The 21033-nt window shown below is 35.3% G+C and overlaps 1 protein-coding gene across 1 annotated transcript in view; it reads right to left on the reverse strand.

Moving 5' to 3' along the window:
• LOC114648008 (frizzled-3) overlaps positions 1-18966 on the reverse strand; it is a 38084-nt gene extending 19118 nt beyond the window's left edge. The window contains exons 1-3 of the mRNA XM_028796780.2: positions 18259-18966; positions 9345-10009; positions 3739-3935 (exon numbers count right to left, since the gene is read on the reverse strand). Coding sequence (XP_028652613.1) covers positions 3739-3935; positions 9345-9536 — 389 coding nt within the window. The 5' untranslated portion in view covers positions 9537-10009; positions 18259-18966. The remainder of the gene's footprint in view (positions 1-3738; positions 3936-9344; positions 10010-18258) is intronic.
• Positions 18967-21033: the final 2067 nt, after the last annotated feature.

Consider the following 21033-nt stretch of genomic DNA (forward strand, 5'->3'; position numbering starts at 1 on the left):
TTCACTTAACATAAGCGTGGTTTTTAAAAAGTACACATATATTATATATAAAATTTGGTCTCCAGCTCTGCTGACTCATGCTTATGTCTGTTCATAATTTACCATGTTTCTGATTTATGAGCAATGTTTTACCATGCTGTTTTCAACTGCATTCTGACACTCTTCGAAGAATACCTTGTTAGGGAGCTTTCTTTGAAATATTCAGACATTCAGTGAGAAGTAAAAGTCTTCTGGAAAGAACCAGCACAGAATGTGACAACTGTTCTTCTTAGTTTATCTATAATAATAAAAGGCAAAGCCCTCACTGACTGACTCACTCACTGACTGACTGACTGACTGACTCATCACTAATTCTCCAACTTCCCGTGTAGGTGGAAGGCTGAAATTTGGCAGGCTCATTCCTTACAGCTTACTTACAAAAGTTAGGCAGGTTTCATTTCGAAATTCAAAGCGTAATGGTCATAACTGGAACATATTTTTTGTCCATACACTGTAATGGAGGAGGCGGAGTCACGTATCGCGTCATCACGCCTCCTACGTAATCACGTGAACTAAAAACAAGGAAGACATTTACAGCACGAGTCACACGCGGGAACGAAGGAAAATGACGTTAATTTTTGACTGTCTTTTAATACTGTGTGAGCATACATATTAACACATGTGCAATTAAACGTGTGCATTTACGGGGTGATTTCTGAGGCTTAAAAGCTCACCTTTTATCAAACGCGGGAAGAAAGGTAACTGATGTTGTTCACTGTCTTTTAATACTGTGTAACCATACATATTAACACATGTCCAATTAAACGTGTGCATTTACGGGGTGATTTCTCAGGCTTAAAAGCTCGCCTTTTACTAAAAAGGTAAATGCAAAACTATTTTCAATCAGTTTATTGAAACGCTCCCGTTAAGGATTGCAATAACATATTCGCGAGATAAAACAACGAAGTAGGGGGAAATGGAGGAACAGCCGCAAACAGCGAAGAGCAAAAAATTTATTAAACAATTGAGAACGGAGCGAGTTAAGCATACAAGCATGTTCATAAGGGAAACAAAGCACGGTGTAAAACGTAAGTTTAAATTAAGTTTATAGAAACGCTCCCGCTGCGGATTGCAATAACATATTCGCGAGATAAAAGTTTAATGAGAAGACACGAGGTATAAACGAAGCACACGCCGTGGCGCAACGTTAGGGGCAACAGTTTCAACCATTCTATGATCTGCTTCTCGCAACTGAAAGACGGCACATGGCGGATGTTAGCCGACTTGCTGACCGCAACGTTAGGGGCTTCAACTATGGCGCTGACGCAACATCTCAGTGCCAACACTTTGCAGACTGTACTTAAAAGACACGCCCTCCTCACTGGACAGTTAAAAACACCAATCAAACTAACGATGACATCAAGTATTACCCAATCAAAAGTAGGAAAGGAGGCATCTTCATAAAATGCGTGTGGGATGATTTGCATGAGATGCTGCTTTAAAAAAAAAATGATACAAAAAATACGGGATAAATCCCGTCCAGTATTGATTCAAAACGGGACGCGCAATTTCATTCTCAAACGCGGCACGATTCCGTGTTTTAAAGGACGGGTGGCAACCCTACAGTGCCAGGTAACCACCCATACAATCAGATTGTGATTCAGACTAGGAATGCAATGAATGTAATTACCCCGATCTACATACAAGGCGAAAGTCTTGCAACATTCAAAGATCATGGTTTGGGATAATTACTACTTATTAAGTACAACATTGAACATAAAACAGCTTATGAAGCCTTGAACCGAAAAAAGCAAGATCTCAGAGATTGTAAAAAAAAAAAAAAGGAGGTAATGTCGTTTTACTCGCTGTAGATTTTACTCAAACATTACCAGTTATTCCACGAGGGAGACCAGCAGATGAACTCAACGCGTGTTTAAAATCCATGCTTCTCCCACGGTCGGTTATATGTCGCGTGTTCTCGGGTAGGTACACCAAAAAAATGTATACATTTAAGCATGTAATGGGCAAAGAAAAAATGAGGTATACCCGAAGGCACTGCAGTAGTACTCAATGTAACTTTACTTCTTAAATGTTAATGTTTTACTGTTTAATAATTTATACGCTTCTTATATATTGTTCAAATTCTTTTATCAAAATACCAGTGACAGCGCAATGCACGATAACATGGAGTGAATACACCATACGCATCCGCCCACGGCCGCCCTGGTGTGCGCAGATAGGAGTTGATTCTAAAATAAAATAAACATAAAAAGAGTAATACATTCATCACCCATAAAGCTGATAGCAGACGTGACGTATTATATGTGTACCACATTTCAAGTCAATACGTGAAACGGTTTGCAAGCTACATGTGATTTCAAATCCTGGACAGACCAACGAAAAGCCACGGTAGCAAATTATAGAAGAAGATTTTACTGTTTAATAATTTATATTTATATGAAATGTGCTTCTTATATATTACTTCATATTCCCATATGATAATGATGTTAATGTTGTTTATATTGATTTCTATGTTATTGTAAGTGCATCTATGTGTGTATATGTATGTATGTATGTGTATATATATATATATATATATATATATATATATATATATATATATAAAAAATATATGTGTATATGTATATATAATATATCTGTATATGTGTGTATATGTGTGTGTATATGTGTATATGTATATATATATGACAGCAACACTCATAACAATGACAACACAATTACATTGACAATCATGTTACGTTATTTTTAAAATGTTTCCTTTACTTTTTCATAACCTCTGTAACACACTACTTCTCCGCTGCGAAGCGCGGGTATTTTGCTAGTGTATGTATATATATATATATATATGACAGCAACACTCATAACAATGACAACACAATTACATTGACAATCATGTTACGTTATTTTTAAAATGTTTCCTTTACTTTTTCATAACCTCTTTAACACACTACTTCTCCGCTGCGAAGCGCGGGTATTTTGCTAGTTAAATATATGATAGAAGACTGACTGGTAATTTACTATGATCTCCAGTGTCCTAATGCAGGAAATCTCCCAAGATATTACCTCTTGCTACAGATAGGTGTGATAAGTCACATGATGATCACTCAATATAGAAAACCATTTGCTTATACAGTGATTCATTGCTCACATGCATAAGCTATTACAGTTAGATGCATAGTACTTTACAATTGTAATGTAATGGTAAAAAGCAAAGAAGATGTGTTGGAAGACTGGGAATATAGAATACAGTTTTCACTTGGACTAATGTTATGCCATGGTTAAATTGAATCTTCTTTTTAAATATTTCACCTATTATTCCATTTTAACATTTCATAATGCAACATTCAAGATAGAAAACTGCACATTTAACATACTATAAAAATAACTGATGATCAAACTTCCAAAACTGCACCTTCCCTCTTCCACATAACTTGTAAACTTAAACATTTCATTTTGATTATTCTTAATTAAAATATATAAATGGTATTTGTTAAGACTATATTGTCTAAAGTGTCTTTCTTTCGAAATATTAAATGCTAAGTACAACTATTTAAATATTTTTGAGAATGTGAGTACTGGGGGTGACGCAACTTGCTCAACTTCACATAGTGGTTCGGACAATAAAAAATAGAATTTACAGTAAGCTGTCCTAACTTCCTGGAATCAGTTTAATGAAAAATGCATTTACATAAGACATTCAAGGGCACCAGCATAAAATATGACATAAAAAAGGCATACCTGTTGCACTCCATCTCTTCAGGCCAGGGAACTCCAAACATTTCCATGAGTTTATAACAGTCGCTATGAGCTCGTAAGCAGAGACGTCGACAGGGTAGGGAAACACGGCCATATTCAGTGCACACAGGAACATAGAGAGCACATAAGAATGATCGTAGATCAGCTGAACACTGAAGGTTGACCATTGGATGGAAAGGCTAAAATGAAAAGAAAAAAGGAGCTCCAATACATCTGATTAATCACTCTGCATAAGACTTAGTTACTAATGAAACCATTCACTGTAAAACGTAACCAAATAGACACTTCTTCTTTTTAAATACTGAACTGAAAGTAAAAGAAATTAAAGATTAACAATAAAGTTTTTTTCTAGTTTTGAAAAAAATATTGTATTTTTCTTTTCAGATTTTTCAGTTTCATAGTTCCATCCATTATACAATCATTTTCTGACTGACTATCCAGATCAGGGGTAAAGTAGGACAAGAGGAGGTCAACATATCTTGACAGGGTTCCAAGTCCATAACAAAACTGATTCACTCATACCTGACCAATTGAATGTTGTCAGTTATCCAAACACAAATATGTATAGAATGTGGAAGAAAACCCCATGCTTTTACAGGAAGAACACACTTTCCATAGATGGATCCCTGGCATGGATACAAATTCATCTCGACTTTTAGTTTACTTGAAATATTTTAAACATGTTACATTATTCTTTCATTCCATTTATTCATCTCATTTTTAACATACTGTATAAACCATATTATATTATTTTATTTTTACTTGAATTTCTTTGATTCTTCCAAAATGCGCTATAAAAAGCAAGACAGTTATTGTTAAAAATAAACTAATGTATAAAAATGCATAAATAGTTCTCCTGTACTAAATATATACTTCCTGCAATTCTGACATTTTAGATTTAGTTCCATATTTTGTATTAGTGCATGCTGGAATTAAAACATACAGAAACTGAAAAGCATATTCTAGGACAAAACAATATCCCAGAAGGCTCTGGCTGCAACAAGATAGAGAATGAAGATGCAGTCAGGTACAGGACTGAAGACAATAAGTTTACAAATATCTTTTCTGGAGAAAATGTCTTTACTGGTGCTTTTCTGAAAATATCTAGCTAAAACCCTTTAAAGTAGATTGTCATATATTCAAGCAAAATTCATCACAGGCACCAGCCTGCAACTTATAGAATGACTATGAACAGTTTGGGCTAGACTTTGATATTTGCATGTGCCCTCAGAGATGATGCTGGGTCACTCCATGTCAAATCAACCAATGGCCCACACTCTTCAGACTCCAAAAATTCTGGAAAAATCACCAGATATATCCATGTCAGTCAGGAGAATATTTTCCAAGATTCAGCCAGTTTAATAAGGGGAGGGGGGTGTTGTACTTATCTGGCCCCATTTTTTCATCAAATTTCACAAGTCCATAGCTCAAGAACTAAACCACCAAGCAGGCTCAGACTATGCACACTGGTAAATTAATTGTTATAGTATGTGACGCAATTAAAACATTTGGTCCAGATGACCCTTCATGGTCGAAGCAGCCTCTTGAAATTGACCAAATTTTTATTTGAGTTTTTGGCTTAGCTATGGTTAGGCCATATTTGTAACCAACACAGACTTTTGATTTCTTTCCTTATTCAGAAATCTATATAAGCTTTCTGAAAAAGCAATAAACAGAAAAGTAACTGTATCAGGGTTTGAACAGCAGACCTCTCAAATCCAAAAAATCTTGGATTTCATTTCACAGCACCCTAACGGCATGTGGGAATGTGCACATCATTTTTAAAATGTTTTTCCTTTATTTTACATTGTCACTTCTTTCTCAAAACACAAACCTTACTTTTCTTAAGCAAATCTTTCATGTTTATTTTCCATCCTAAACATAGGCTGAATGTGCCATGTGTTAATAATGATAATCATTGAGTTTTCAATCAGCAAATTATCAAAAACATCAACCTTTTTTCATATCAAATGACGATGTGCTATCTCATATTGCCGAACAGAGAATGAGATTCTCCGTGGCCAAAAGAGTACTTGGTACTCGAGAATACCACTGTTGCATGCCAACAGAAGATGGCAAACTCAAAATCAGCCAAATGTCTCGTGAAGACAATCAATCTACTGTCAGAATATTCACCACTGAAGCAGCAGCTGAGACTTGCCCTCTCACAATCACATTACTGATGGATCAAGATGCATCCCTCACATTAGACCAGTGTCCTACTAGAGGCTATGTTGGATGCATGTATGATGAAAAATGTTGGATTGGTGTATTTCATGATAAGAGTGAAACAGAATCAGACATCCTGATATGTTTCATGCATCCAAACTATCCTGCAGAGTCTTTCCAAACGCCATCTAGATAGATAACTTTTTGAGTGCCATTACAGTGTATCATTGCACCTGCACCTACAACGGTCAGTGGGAAGCAGTACCATCTTGATCTCAAAGACAAAGATGCCCTACACTCTGCACTTCAATTGAAAGAGAAATTAAATGGGTCTCGTCCCTGCTGCTGCAATACCAAGATGTTAACATTTCAGTATAACTAGGGTTATATTTAATGATAAAGCAAGTAGCTGTTGTTCATGTGTTGTGCTTAATGTGCCTTTGGTGATTTATTTTTTTCATTAATCCTATACCCAATTTAGTGATGAAGAACATGATGACTATCATTACTGAGAAATGGTGAATGTAACCCCATGTTTAGAATGGAAAGTAAAAATGAAAGATTCACATAAGAAAAGTATGACTTGTTTTTTTGACAAAGAAGGGACCGTGTAGAGAGAAAGGAAAAATAATTTTAAAATGTCTGGACATTCCCACAGTGAATTAAGCTGGTCTGAAAATTAGAGCAAAATGATTTTTTCAAATCTGAGAAGTCTGCTGGTTAAACCCTGCTGCAGTTTCTTGTTTGTTTATAACGTTTTGAAAAGCTCTGTGTAGATATCTAAACATGGAAAAAAATTTCAGCAGGTTGTATCAATTAGATTTATGCTTTCTGAAAGGCTAAACATAGCAAAGCCAAAGACATATCACATTTTTTTCCATTTTTGAAGGTCTGCTCTTACCAAGTGTTGTCATCTGAACCAAACATTTTGATTTCATTACGTACTATACCTATAAAGGTACCACTATGAAAAATTTGAGTCTCCTAGGTGGTTTAGCTCTTGAGATATGGTCTTGGGAAACTGATGAAAAAATAAAGCTGTGTCAAATTTGACACCCCTCTCCCCTCACAAAATTGCCTGTATTTTGGAAAGTATTGCTCTTACATCAAAACAATTTTACAGGGTGTCTCCTGGATAACATGGGTACACCTGGTCATTTTGTTCAGAATTTTTTGAGACTAAAGTGCATGGGATTTCTGGAAAATCGGACATGGAATGACCCTGCTTAGAAAGATGCAAGACAAAAGATAAACTGGAAGGCAGAAACACTCTAAATCAGGGGGGTCCTCAATTATGGTTCTGCAGGTCCGCAGTGGCTGCAGGTTATTATTCCAGACTCTTTTAGAATTAGAAGCCAGGCATAACAGATCATGGTATTTAATAATACGGGGCTTGTAGGTACTTTCATTCTTCCAAGACAAAAAATTATTGATATGTTTTGTGGTCTTTCCCTCCTCTCTCCTTTATTTCAAAACATTTTATTAACACAAAACACTTCATGATGCACGCACACATGTTTAAATGGATGCACGTTAGCTGGAGAGCTTGTGGTTCCTTTGTAATTTGCACCTCATTGTTAACTGATGGCTGGTTATAAAAATAGGCAACAATTAAAATCTAAGGGTTCTGAATTGTAACAAGCAAGCTAATTAACAATAATTAAGAAACTAGTTGAAGTGAAAAGCTGCAGCCACTGAAGATCTCCAGGTCTGTAACTGAGTAACCCTGCTCTTCATCATCATTAGACCACCGCAACTGGTATGGCCCCAAAATAGAGGAGAGATCTGAGTCATCACTGAATTTTTTTCAAGAGTGGCCTCTGTGTCTAATGCAGTCATAAAACAAAGCATAAAATCTGTTCCAGCCTGCTTTCTCTGTGATACATAACTATGTTTGTCAAATCTCATTAAGATTCAGGTGTTTGTTGTTTTCATCTATATTAACATATTTGGCTGTCACTTTTATTCAAGGCGACTTGCAACATTCATGATACAATTGGCTACATTTCTTTTGGTTTTCCAATTGGAGCAAAGGCAGGTCAAGTGACTTGCTTACAGTCACACAGAGTCAATCATTTGAACCCACAGTTTCAGGGTTTGAAGTCCCAAGCCTTAACTACTACACCAGACTGCCTACCTGTCTTGGGTTTGTGGTTTAAGTTCACACAGCTATATTTTGTTTAGTGGATGGAAAAATAAGCATGCAACATAAAACCTATAAAAACACCATATTAACAAGTGAAAAATATTTATTTTAATACAATGTTGTTCAGAACTCAAGAGCAAAAAAACAAAACAACTGTACCAGAAAAATGTGCATAGCTAGTGTGTTGCTCTTTCCATCTTGGATAGCCTCTGTAGAATAATATAATTTTGTGGACACTAACATAACAAAAAAATTCTCCTGCCTGTTTAAATGTTATTAGTTTTAAGTTTTGTTCCTTGTGATGACATGCCTGCTGCACTAGAAGAAATTGTGGAAACAGTGCTTCCTCTCCAAACTAGAGACTTCCAAACAGTAGTGAGTGATAAACCAGTTAATCTGGTATATCAGATCAAATTCTCATTTGTTTGATTAAAAAACTGTTAATGTTATGCTAAAAATTACTGGAAAACATGCAAACACAATCTATTGTAAAAAAAAAAAGAAAAAAAAAAAAAGTCCTTTCACAAGATGTACAAATACTTTCATGCAAAATTAAATGTAAATGCTATTTTAGTGTCTCAAAAGTAATGGCTTTGTGAGCCTGCCCTATTAAGAATATTACAGAGAGTGATGCGCTGTTGAACTTTATTAGTGAGATGATACAGGTTTTGTCATCCCACAATTCTGCACTTGATTAAGCATATTTGACAACATAGGTTTAATGCCAGTGATCTAAAACAGGGAAAAAGGATAGAAAAAAGAAAGCCAATTCAAGAATCATTAACACATGGTATTTGTTTAAAAATGTGTGTATATATATATATATATATATATATATATATATATATATATATAAACAAACTAAAATGTATGTCTGTGTTTCACTCTGAAAACTATACACTATACCAGAATCTATCAAACTGTCAAAAGTATTAATTTAAACGTAACATGAGTTTTTGGCCGTACCACCCACTTGTCAGTCCCTGTAGTAATCATTTTGCAACTGTCAGTCTGTATCATGATATATTAAAGTTAAATAAGCTACATACATATGGTTTCAGACCCAACACGTTACCGTTTAGTCATGCTACCTCATATGGCTCTACTCCGTATTATACTGTTTAGTATTAATGTTATTAGTCTTGGTTTTAAAATGCTTGCAAAAGCCACTTGCCTAATGATCTTAAGGCAAAGCTGAAAACAACCTACAAAGGAAGCCACTGAAAGCAAAAAAACAAAAAAAAAACAAAAAAAAAAAACAACCTCATATTACCTCCATTGCAAGAGCAGCAGTTTGTTGGTCATAGTGGTTTAGTAGATTTGGCATAAATGTTGTGTTATATGGCAAATCTTGACACATCCGTAATGTGACTGGTTCACATGCAAACATACTGTGCCCTTCTGCAAAGTTCTTAAGAATGTCCATGGCTATGAACACCAAGAAGTACATCTCAATTAATGCCATTTTGTTAAAAGCTTGGTGAGGTAAGACAGATTTCTCTTCTTTTGTCCAGTGTGTAGTTTCTACTGAAGTGTTGTTGAAATTGATGGATAAACTGAATCTCTGGAAGATTCAAATAATTGGTGTTCCAACCTGGCTGAACAGTACACACATAGGGGAACAGACAGTCATTTTATCCAATGTTCAGTTTTTCACAGGTATACCATTAATCTGCTAACAGACATTTTCACTTTAGACAGGTTATGTTTGTTCTCTTTTCAGCAATCTCTTCTTTGACTGTTCGTGGGTCAAGATTCCTCTAGTAATGAAACGGTTTCCTTATGATGAACTATGCCTCTTGAGAAGATTTGCATGCAAAAAATATTTTTCAAAATCAACATGCCTTGTAGTTCTCAATTCCTGTGTTCTGTGTTCCATGACACAGGTCTTCTGATTAAAGGTGATGAAAGGACTTGCTTGTACAAAATCAGCAAAATCTGGAAAATACAAAAGAAGGAAATAAACTGCAGTTAATGTGTTAAAATATCATTTTATTAAAAAGCTTATTAAAAATATACAAAGTATACATCAATATTTTTTCAATCATTTACACATTTTAATTCAGTTTATAGTTTCCTTGATGAACCATAGCCTATCCCATATATACGGAATGCCACATAGGAACCAACTCAGGTGTCAATTCACTGCAGAGTATTCTAGCCCACATACCCACATTCACAAAAATTATGATTAAAATTTTATAACTGTAAATTACAAAATTGAAAATGAGACTCGTAGATTTTATACACACAGACATACATTAATATACCAGTCAGTTTGACATATTACATACACACATGTACATGTTCAAAAATGTAATGAATGCATTTTGTTTTGTTTTAAATATTCCCCTCTGTTTAACATGAAAAGAGGTCACTCAGTGCAGGATCATAGGAACACTGCTGTGTTAACGCATGTGTCAAATAGTTCACATAACCACCAAACACTATCCAAAGAAAGGAATTCAGTCTGAATAATGATGCCACAGTTAAATGCAAGGATGTGAATCAGGCTTTCAAATGCTATTGTAAGAACAGCTTAAGCACCATGCTGCTAAGTGAATGGAGAGGTTTTCTTAGCAGAATTCTTTTCCTTTACACAAGATTATGGTAATGGCTGTAGGGGTAATGCAATATGCTCTAAAAACCTTTGAATCAGATCAATACATAAAAAACCCTCTTTACTATAAATACTGGTAAACTAGTTAAACAAAATTTGCAATATTCAAAGTATATATAACCAAAAATAAGTTTATATTGAAACTTTATATAGAAGTTTATATAATAAATTACAAAAAAACTCTCTCTCAAAAACATTAAACAGAACCATAAAAAGAAAAAACGAAACACTGTCTACTTTTAAATAACAATAAAGAAGCAAACTAACCAGTAAGCTAAAATATCAACCTATATCTAATACATAGCATATGGACCTTCACAAAAATACTTGCTTTAATGTTCATTAAAAGTGTAACGTTAGGAATATATCAAAACCTAAAAGGTGTTATTATTTTAGTTATGTATATATAAAAACTGATTCTAAAAACTAAATTTCCAGATCATTAGTGACTATGTTTTTAATGAAGCCAATGATTTACTTCCAGCAAGTCAACTTCTTTCCAGTCCTTTCTGATCTATGATGTGGTAAGCTATATTGAAAACCTTCCACACTTTGTGCTAATACAAAGTGCTGAAAAATACAAATAGTCTCCATTGATATACCCAAATTAGAGAATGTCAAAAGAATTTAGGCAGATGCATGTGAAAAGATATTGTTTGTGCCAGGCACCATCAAGGCAAAACACTCATCTTAAAGAACTGGAACCAATTTAGAGTTAATCAACGTAACAGCTTTATTGGAGAAAGGCAATTTCCTAAAGCGCCACTGCAGTGTCTCAAAAGTATTTCTGATGGCCAGATACCTAACTGTATACTCGAAACAGTCTGGAAAAGCTTGAGACTAAAATGATATCTCTTTAAAAAATTTCCAGCTAAATTGATACATTCCAGTTGGAAAAAGAGGAATCAACTTGGTTATTTTATATTTTTTTTATAAACTTCTAAAATGCTTAAGCAAACTGGTACTGAGTAGTTCTTAATAATAATAATAATAATTCATTACATTTATATAGTGCTTTTCTCAGTACTCAAAGCGCTATCCACACAGGGAGGAACCGGGAAGCGAACCCACAATCTTCCACAGTCTCCTTACTGCAAAGCAGCAGCACTACCACTGCGCCACCTTTGATCAGATGGTATAAGTAGTTAGGCTTAGGCGTTAATCACGGTAGGTGTTAGACTTTGTCCATCAGTAGACATGGAGAGGAGTGTGACTCTAAGTTGGCAAGGTGACTAACAAAAAAAATAAATTTTAAAATGTGCTTAGTGCCACTGCATCATTAATCCAACCGCTTAGGTTTGAATCTCTTTCAGGGTAGATATATGTGTGGAGTCTGCATGTTCCCCAGCGCTTGCATATTTCTTTCCCTTGGGTATACCAGTTTGTTTCCCACCTCCTCACAGATATGCATTTTATGTTGACCGCTGAGTAAACTGGCCACCTGTGAGCATGGCTGTGAATAATTGGTTTGATCAGCTCACATACACCGGATGGTGCCTTGCCCGTGAATTGAGTTAAGCAGGTTTGAGAAACTTATGCCATCCTATTGCTTCATAAACTGTATTTGTCTAGGACTCTTTTCTGATCTTTAAGAAAATTACTTACTTTTGTGTTCTTATGACAAATACTCAAACACGTTTACATGTTTTGGACTTGTACAGCTTTAAAGTTACATTCTTTCAGGAATCTTTACTATGTGAATTTGTTATGATGTCTGTTTATTATAAATGAGACCAAAAACATCCAAAATATATTGGAAAAATTATTTGGACTTTGGGAGTTTAAGAGTTCCTAAAACATGTGATTAAGTTAAAAACTTGAGCACCTTGTATTAAATGTCCCTGAAATTTACATACCCATAACTTTAAATTAACAAATTATTTTCACTTCATTTAGAGTAATAACGGCTGTGGTAATACAGTAACAGAAGATTAATAATTTATAATATCCATAAACTGAGGCCTCTATGAAAACTAGACAAACCACAGGGCAAAAGGTTTTAATCCCCCATTTGGTGAATGTTCAACGTTGTCTCTATTAAACCAGAAACATTTAATGTAATATAAGTTACCAATTAATCAAGATTTCAAATTTACCTTGACAGAAGCTATTTTAGTTTGTACATTTTGCATATTTTTCTCTTTTATTCATCTGACAACCACCGCTAAACAGATCTTTCAGTACAAGTTACTGAAAAGACAGAACGGTCGCAAACATGACAGAGAACCTGCTGTCTCATCAGTAGCTTGCATAAACCTCTGCAACAATTCTCTTCCACTTCTTATTTATTAATTTGTTCATAACCAAAATTGCAATAGAACTAGAATGAATAGAAGAGGAAAGGATTCCCATAAGGATGGTTCTATAAACTGTTATGCATACAGTACATGTAACATTGTGTTTGGCATTTAAGCCACATTAAAAACAACCTCGTGGCAAATTATACCTTAAATAAAAAAAAATTAAAATTAAATTAAACCTCATTCTGCAAATTATAATGCAGGTACTTCAATATTTCTCTGAACCTATAATTTAATGGCAAAGCAACACAATATCTAGCTATCCATCAGTCGGCAATTTTTACCTTGACACTTCAACATAACTTATAACTCTCTATAAGGTACTTTTACAAAAGTGATTTGTTTAAGAAATATAAACTACAATTACCCAAATACCCTCCACAAACAACAACTAACAATAGTATGAAAACTTCAATTTCTGCATAATTTGAGTTGAAATATGGTCTCTATGAAAGCTATTTCAGCCAGCACAAGCCTATCTGGGTTAGGTACATCATTCAGTGAACAAAAGCATGTTTTTTGTGTATTCTATACTAACGTGTAATTAAATTGTATTATCACTGTTATACAGGAATATGATATGACTATGTTGCAAAATTATTTAATAAAAACAAATCTGTCTCTTTAAGTAAACAAACAACTCTTTAACTTTCAAAACAGTTCTTGAACGCACCTGAATGTTGCGCAATGTGTACATTTTCTACTTTTTTTCATATTGCTTTAAAAAACATGAAACATTCCAAATTAGATTATAAATCATCCAGATAGGAAAAATTAAACCCAGGTGGATATCAACTCATTAAGGAATGTAGTGTAACCCAAAAGTATAATGCAAAAAGCAGGAAGAGGTCAATATGAAGGAAATCGTACGACACATAAGTTAAATATTTTCCTACAGACTGTTTAACAGATTCATAAAATAAGGAAACAAGTTATCACAAATTCCTTAAGAAACTTTTGATTTCCACCACAGTTAATGAATTGCAGTTATGTTTAACGCAATCCACTCAGAGTTGTGTTTTCGAACTCTGAAGAAACAGTCAGATCCAGTCAGGTCAGGTTGGAGAGCATGCACTTGTACAGCATGCTGCTGCACCCACCCCACAATGAAACAGCTCAGGATCCTAGTTCACAACCCCTCTGGTAGACATGCAGTCCAGTCCCACCCTCCAGAAATGACCATCTATCTAATGCAACCAGGTGTTACATGGGCGTCCCCTTGGCCTGGTCCAGCCACTCAGATCCTCAACAATGAGGATCCTATGAGCCGGATCACCCTCGGGGAATTGCGTCACATGGACATAGAGCTCTAACTGATGCTCCCTTACAATGCAGGTAATGTGCCTCATTTGAGACTATGTGACCAACCGCTCATTAAACACAAAGTCAAACCATCGGTACCCAAGGATTCTCCAAAGAGAGACAGTACCAAAGGAGTCCAGTCTTCATCTCAGGTCACTGGATAGCATCCATGTCTTGCAACCATATAGTAAGACAGGAAGAAACAGTGTACATAAGAAAAATATTTGTGCTACTGTTGTATTCTTTATTCTAAATTTCACCATTCCATCTATTTTTTGAAGATACTTTTTCAGTATAAGATATCAGATAGTCAGATAGATCATTTCCATTTGAGGAAAAATAAAGTAAATATATATGAGGAAATGTAGGAACAATCATAACAAAGAACAGAGAACTGTTTCCTTTTTTTGCTTCATAAAAGTATATATCACCTTAATAATATAAAAAAAAAAAATTCATTCTTTCATCTATTTATGGAAAGCACTTAATCCAGTTTTCAGGTTTCAGGCAGCCAGTGCATATCCCGTTGTTTTAGGGACTTTTGGATACACTCAGGCACACACCAGCTTATACTCATATTCCCAAAGGCCAAGTTAGGATCACTTGTTAAGCTAACATAATGCCCTATTGATAAAAAAAATAAATAAAAGTAAACCAAAAATTGCTTTTTTTCCCCCAATTAAAATTCTCTCTTGGCATTTTAAAGTACTGCATCAGAGTGGCCAAAACTGGTCCTGAAGGGCTAAAATAGACATTGGTATTTGTCACAGATAATCAGCATCTACTGTGAATCTGTGAAGGAATTGCTTTCCTTATTTTACCATTCCTATTTACCTATTCCTATTTTTAAAAGGAAATGATAAATTATAGTCCAGCAAAATCTAACCATGTACCTTTAGAGCGTACAGAACTTATTCTGTTCTGTTTCTACAGTATCACTCAGCTGAGTGGTCATAGCCATCACTGACTGATACAAATTAACATTTTAACATCACACTGCAATCTGCTCATCAGTTTTTTTTTTACATTATTTGAGACACTTACAAAAAAGTGCTTAAACTGAAAAGATTTAAGTAGTAATAAATGCAATAAATCTGTGCAAATAACTGTAACATGACCAAACAAAAACATACTAAAGACGTGGATTTAAATATAGGCATGAATTAGCTTCTGAATGAGGAATGAACTGGTAGGACAATTTGCAGGTACAATAGCCCTCTAAAACTATGTTGGTCCACCCCTCCTCTACAGTTTCAAATGGCACATAATTAGATACTCCTCTATGGGATGCATTGTGTTTTTTGTGGGGTTTTTTACACCTGTTAGCTGGCTCTTTAAACAACACATAAAAAAACATATATGAAACAAATTTAGCTAACTAAATTGATATAAACCAAACATAAAAAACAAAGTAAATTTCTATCAGCCAAATGGCAAGAAAACACACTACTGTTGTATTCATTAAAAAATAAAAAGCACGATCAACCCCTTCATTGAAGAAAGAATTAAAAAAACATCAAGAAATTGCCCTTTGATTAACACATTAGCTGAAACTACAACAAATATCCACAAGGGTGCTCCAGATACAAGTGTGATCCACCATGATTTGTACGTGCAATAAGCATATGATGTAATGTCACTTTTCCCTTTTATTTTCACTCACCATACCAGGGATTCTGGTAAAGGTGCTTGTTTCTTGTTTGCAAATGTAAAGAACAGAAGTATAATAAAAATATATATTATGAACACATTATTTACTTTTTTGGGAGGTTCAATATTAATTAGCTAAAGATTTCAACTTATTTTTATTGTGTGTACGACAGTCTGACGCCTGTAAGTGATGACGTCAACAATCAAGAGAGGTGGCATGAAAAATGTGAAAGAAAGTTGTACTACATGGCAGCAAGGGCAAACTATGAATGACAGTTGAGTGAGAACTTACATGGTATTTTAGAGATTTTGAGATGTGGATAATGATGACAGAAAATGAATAAAAGTTGGAAAGGACTCAGATGAGAATGACCAGATAGATGTTTCACTGAGAGAATGGAAGGCAATAGAGAGTTGAAAAAAAGATTTGTGAGGAAGAGACAATTCACATGATGAACAGTAAAAGAATAAACTTGTTTGGCGCTAGTAGAGTGAAAGGGGCAAGAAATACTGCAGTGAAGGAATGCCCTTTGTTTGAGTCAGAGAGGATGGGGCCAAAGACCATTTGTGTGAATGTTAGGGTAGAGAACAATTGAATTTCCAAAAGAAAAAAGGGAAGCGACAACAGTGAATTTGTTGAGGAGTAAATGGCAAACCAATGCAAACAAATATAACAACTATTAAATAGATCATTATTATAGACTGGCACGGTGGTTAGCATCGAGTATCCCGAGTTTAAATCCCACACATTCTCATTATCAACGTGTTCTGCTCTCCTCTGGGTTTTCTAGTTTTCCATCCACATTAATAAAAACATGAGGGTTATGTTAACCGATGATTTTAAACTGGCCTTATGTGAGTGTGAGTGTAGGGTGGGGTGGGCTTTCCATCAGCGGCTGGTTTATATCTTGCCCCAATGCTGCTGAGATACCTCAGTGATGGTGAACTGGATTAAAGGTATTTGAGAATGTTATGTTGTTTCACATCGTTCACCATTCCATTCTCCAAGCATACTTTTTGCTTTAAATGGTCCTTGGATTTCAGGACTTATACAAGCAGCAATCACTGGGCAGGGAAGAACTATGAAAAGAATGCCACTCCACTGCCAATGACCCATACTTACTCAGACAAAGTTACTTTGAATTGCTCCTTATTCTAAAATGCATTTATTGACAGTATATATAAACAGACAGTATCCAGTGAAGATCAAACACAAACAAAAACTTTGTTAAAAAAAAAAAAAAAAACAATTCTAAGTTTTTATCTAATTGTAAGTATCAATAAAAGTTATATTTTATGCCGCTACGAATATTAATAACATACTTTGAGTATAAATACATAAAACTGTCAAAAACTAGTAAGTCACCCATGGAATATAAACATTCAGGTACTTGTCAAATACAAAAATCTTATAATTATCCTTTTCATTTTGATCTTTTCTTTAAATGGCTTTCTTTATAATATTGTTATTTGTAACCACAAATATCAAACAAAGATAAATTTACTAAATGTTTTACAAATACTAACAGCCAAATCAAACATAGTATATCTGGTTATTTGGTCACGTAAATACATGTAATTTACAATTACTACAATAATTATTATTAAAGCATTATTATGAATGGTAATTGGCCGAAAAGTAAATAAAGATTATAATTCACCAGGAAGCAGCATCCACGTTAACAAAAAAATAAAAAAATAAATAATTTTGACTTAAAGTCGCACGAGCAAAGTCAGAATGCACCGCATATACTTTATGAACAGAGCAAGAACAGCGAACAAAGGAGCAACAAAACTCAACAGTCAAAAACTACGGCGTAAACAAGGGACAACAATATTTCTTTTGTGTGCAAACAACAGACAGAAAGAGTTAGCTGGCATATGCTGTAACATTAAAATTGAGGTGGCGAATCCTTTACTTATTTTAAAGTGTAGCAACTGGAACAACAAATACTTGTAAATACTATTCAAACATAACATCAAATAAACGGTATCTGTATGGTAAACGATAACATGCGAATGATTAATTAGCTCTGGACCAAGTACAACAAAGTCTAAATGAACTCCAAAGTTAACCTTAATATCTAATAGCCTTTTTTTATTATAACCAACATGGCATCAGTTTGCAAAATTAATCCGAATGACACGTTTTATAACGAATAATGGGCTCAATATTGTTAACAGATATCGAAAGCACCAACAACGATCAATAATAAAAATGGCTTTAATGAATAAAGGATATAGCAGGTGCACCCTAGTATGGACGTTGCTTCTGGCAGTGTACTGCGAAATTTAAAAGTAAATGGAATGAATACCTTTAATCGAAACAGCATGAAGCTCCAGCGACGTGCGTTATCTTCGGATAATAAAGCCTGTGCACATGTGACGCGCGCGTAGAGATCCGAGGATGCGCTCGTCGTTCTCATCAGTCAGTGCATCGCTGGTCCGAAAAGCTGCTCGAAACATTTGTTCGGTATGCAAAGCAGAACCAGTGGTCGCCATATTTAGTAGGGACAAAGGGTCTTCTGTTCGGTGCACACATAGTCAATTTCCAGGTATTCTTTAATATTTTGCACTGCTCCTCTTATAAGATGAATGCAAACGTGAAATAAAGTCTTCTATAAACCTTAGATAACGATATATTTTAACCACGTACGCCATTAGTTTTACGAAACTGCAAAGCATGCATCTAATTTTGCCAAAGCTGCACGGGTTAAACACAATTTCGTTTCTTCAGATGATCATTATTTTGAAATGTATATAAGGGTCTCGATTTTGCTATATCAAGTATTACATAAAGAGCTAATATTTGAGATTCCTGGTATTGTTTAGAATTGGAAATTTCTTGCACATTGCATCTAGATCCCAGCAGTTAAATTATTCCAAAAAGGTTGGAACGGAAAATGCATCAGCTGCTTCGCCAAGCAAAAAACGAAAAAAAATCCACTGATTTTCAGAAAATGAAAGTAGCACTTCGACCACGGTTACATCATCACTTAGGAGTGAGTAGTTGTGGTGGTGTGTGACGCTAACAACAAAAAACAAATACGCCCACTTCCGGCGACCTTTTGCTCCAATAGTCCCGGGCACTTCCGGCATGTTTCAAATTGCAGTAGTGTATACAGTACTGTTAGGCGGCGGTAGGTGGTGTCACTTTATACATTAATTTAATAGGAACATATTTTATGAAACATATGCGTCGAATCAGTCACCTCTTCAGCCGATTACGTTCTCTTTTATGTTGACACATTTAAAAAAAACTTAAAGTGCCATACACACATATACCGTATACTGAAAAGAGTACGATGTGTACTTAGATTATTGCATACATACAAACTCCAAGGGGTTCCTCACAGTTACAGCCACGAGAGGCCACAATTTGGTTGCATATTATGTGGCTAGTGGCAAAGGTATTAAAATGTACCAAAATGCAGCTAGTTCATTTTTTATTAACTGCGACCCTGAGCAAACCATTTTACCTGCTCGTCCTTCACATGTATGTGTATATGTAAACGTATATGTATTTGTTTACACCACTGGCATAGTAATATTATATTACATTCATCATATTGATATCCATGTCTGTGTCTAGTACTACTAACATCGGTGTTCACTTTAATATTAATGTATTGTAGCTGAAGAGAGGAATGTGGCTGTAGACAGTGACCCAAAAACATAAACTGGCTTTTGTTTTTGCAACTTGCACAGGTACCTCAACAAATAACAATAAGCACTCTCACAAAAGAATCCCACCAGCGTTTATAAAAGACACACCATTAGAACAACCTTTTCTAGCAGGGTGTTTGGAAATTAACTTAGTGACCCATTTGTTCTAGTCCATATTCTGTCCTGCATTTACAGAAATAGCCATAGTCTTCCCAACTGCCTGAAACCTGCGATGGTTACAATATCAATGAAAGTTTTTTTTCACTTGTAGAAATATTTAATATTACATAAGTGGGATTGCAGTATTTCTGTTAAATGAAGTAAATTTCATATTTGCAAGAAAATTCTTTGTAAACTTTATGAGTTGTTTGTACATTCACATACACATATCAAGAACAGCATTTTTTTCTCTTTGTGTTATGCTGTTCCTGGTCAGTGTCATGGTGGCAACATGCTCAGCTGGATTAACCATGACATTAGATTCCCCAGAACTTCCTCTTGCCTCTTCTGGAGAATTTCTAGGCAAAAAAAAAATAACAGATATGTAACCCCTCAAACATACCCTGCTTCTGCCTCCAAATCTCACTAGGTGGTCAGGGCCTGGTACATCTAAAGTACAGCTCCAAAGCACCCTCACTGGCTGCTTTCCATATGGAGATGGTGCAACACTCCTCTGAGTTGCTCCCATATTGTGGAGCTTATCATCCACAGAGACCCACACAGAAGCTGACCCTGGTAACCCAGAGCCTCATATTGGCAACAAAAGCTTGTGATGATGAGAATGTAAATCGAGAGTGAATCATAATCCTTGTGTGGGGACTTATTTCCCACTTTACCATTACAGTCCATTACAGCAACATAAAACTGGTGCTGCTGTACTGATTTGTTGGTTGATGTCACAATTGTCTCTGCATTTGTAAGCAAGTCCCCAAGGTAATTTTACTCATCAATTTGAGGGCCACAGCTTACCCCTTACTTGCAAGAAACAAACCAATATTTTCTAGGAGAAGATAATTACCTCATATTTGGTTGTGCTAATTCTCATCCCAACTGCATTCACACTCCACACAGGTGGCGCGGTGGTAGCACTACTGCCTCGCAGTAAGAAGATCATGGGTTTGCGTCCTGGGTCTTCCCTGTGTGGTAGCGCTTTGAGTAGTGAGAAAAGTGCTATATAAATGTAATGAATTATTATTGTTATTATCACCTGCAAATCATTCCATGAGGTAACAGTTTGGTGTAGCCGAGAGGAATATATCATCTATAAACTGAAGAGACACAACCCTTTGATTGTCAAATTAAGTACTGTCCAGACCCTGGCTGCACCCTGATGCTCTAGTATGTAAGTCATGAACAGGAGAGGTGATTGCACATCATTGTCAGAATTTACCTGCAACATTTTAAGGACTTGGCATATTGTGAAA

The sequence above is a fragment of the Erpetoichthys calabaricus genome, chromosome 3, assembly GCF_900747795.2.
Source record: "Erpetoichthys calabaricus chromosome 3, fErpCal1.3, whole genome shotgun sequence".
NCBI classification, from domain to species: Eukaryota; Metazoa; Chordata; class Cladistia; order Polypteriformes; family Polypteridae; genus Erpetoichthys; species Erpetoichthys calabaricus.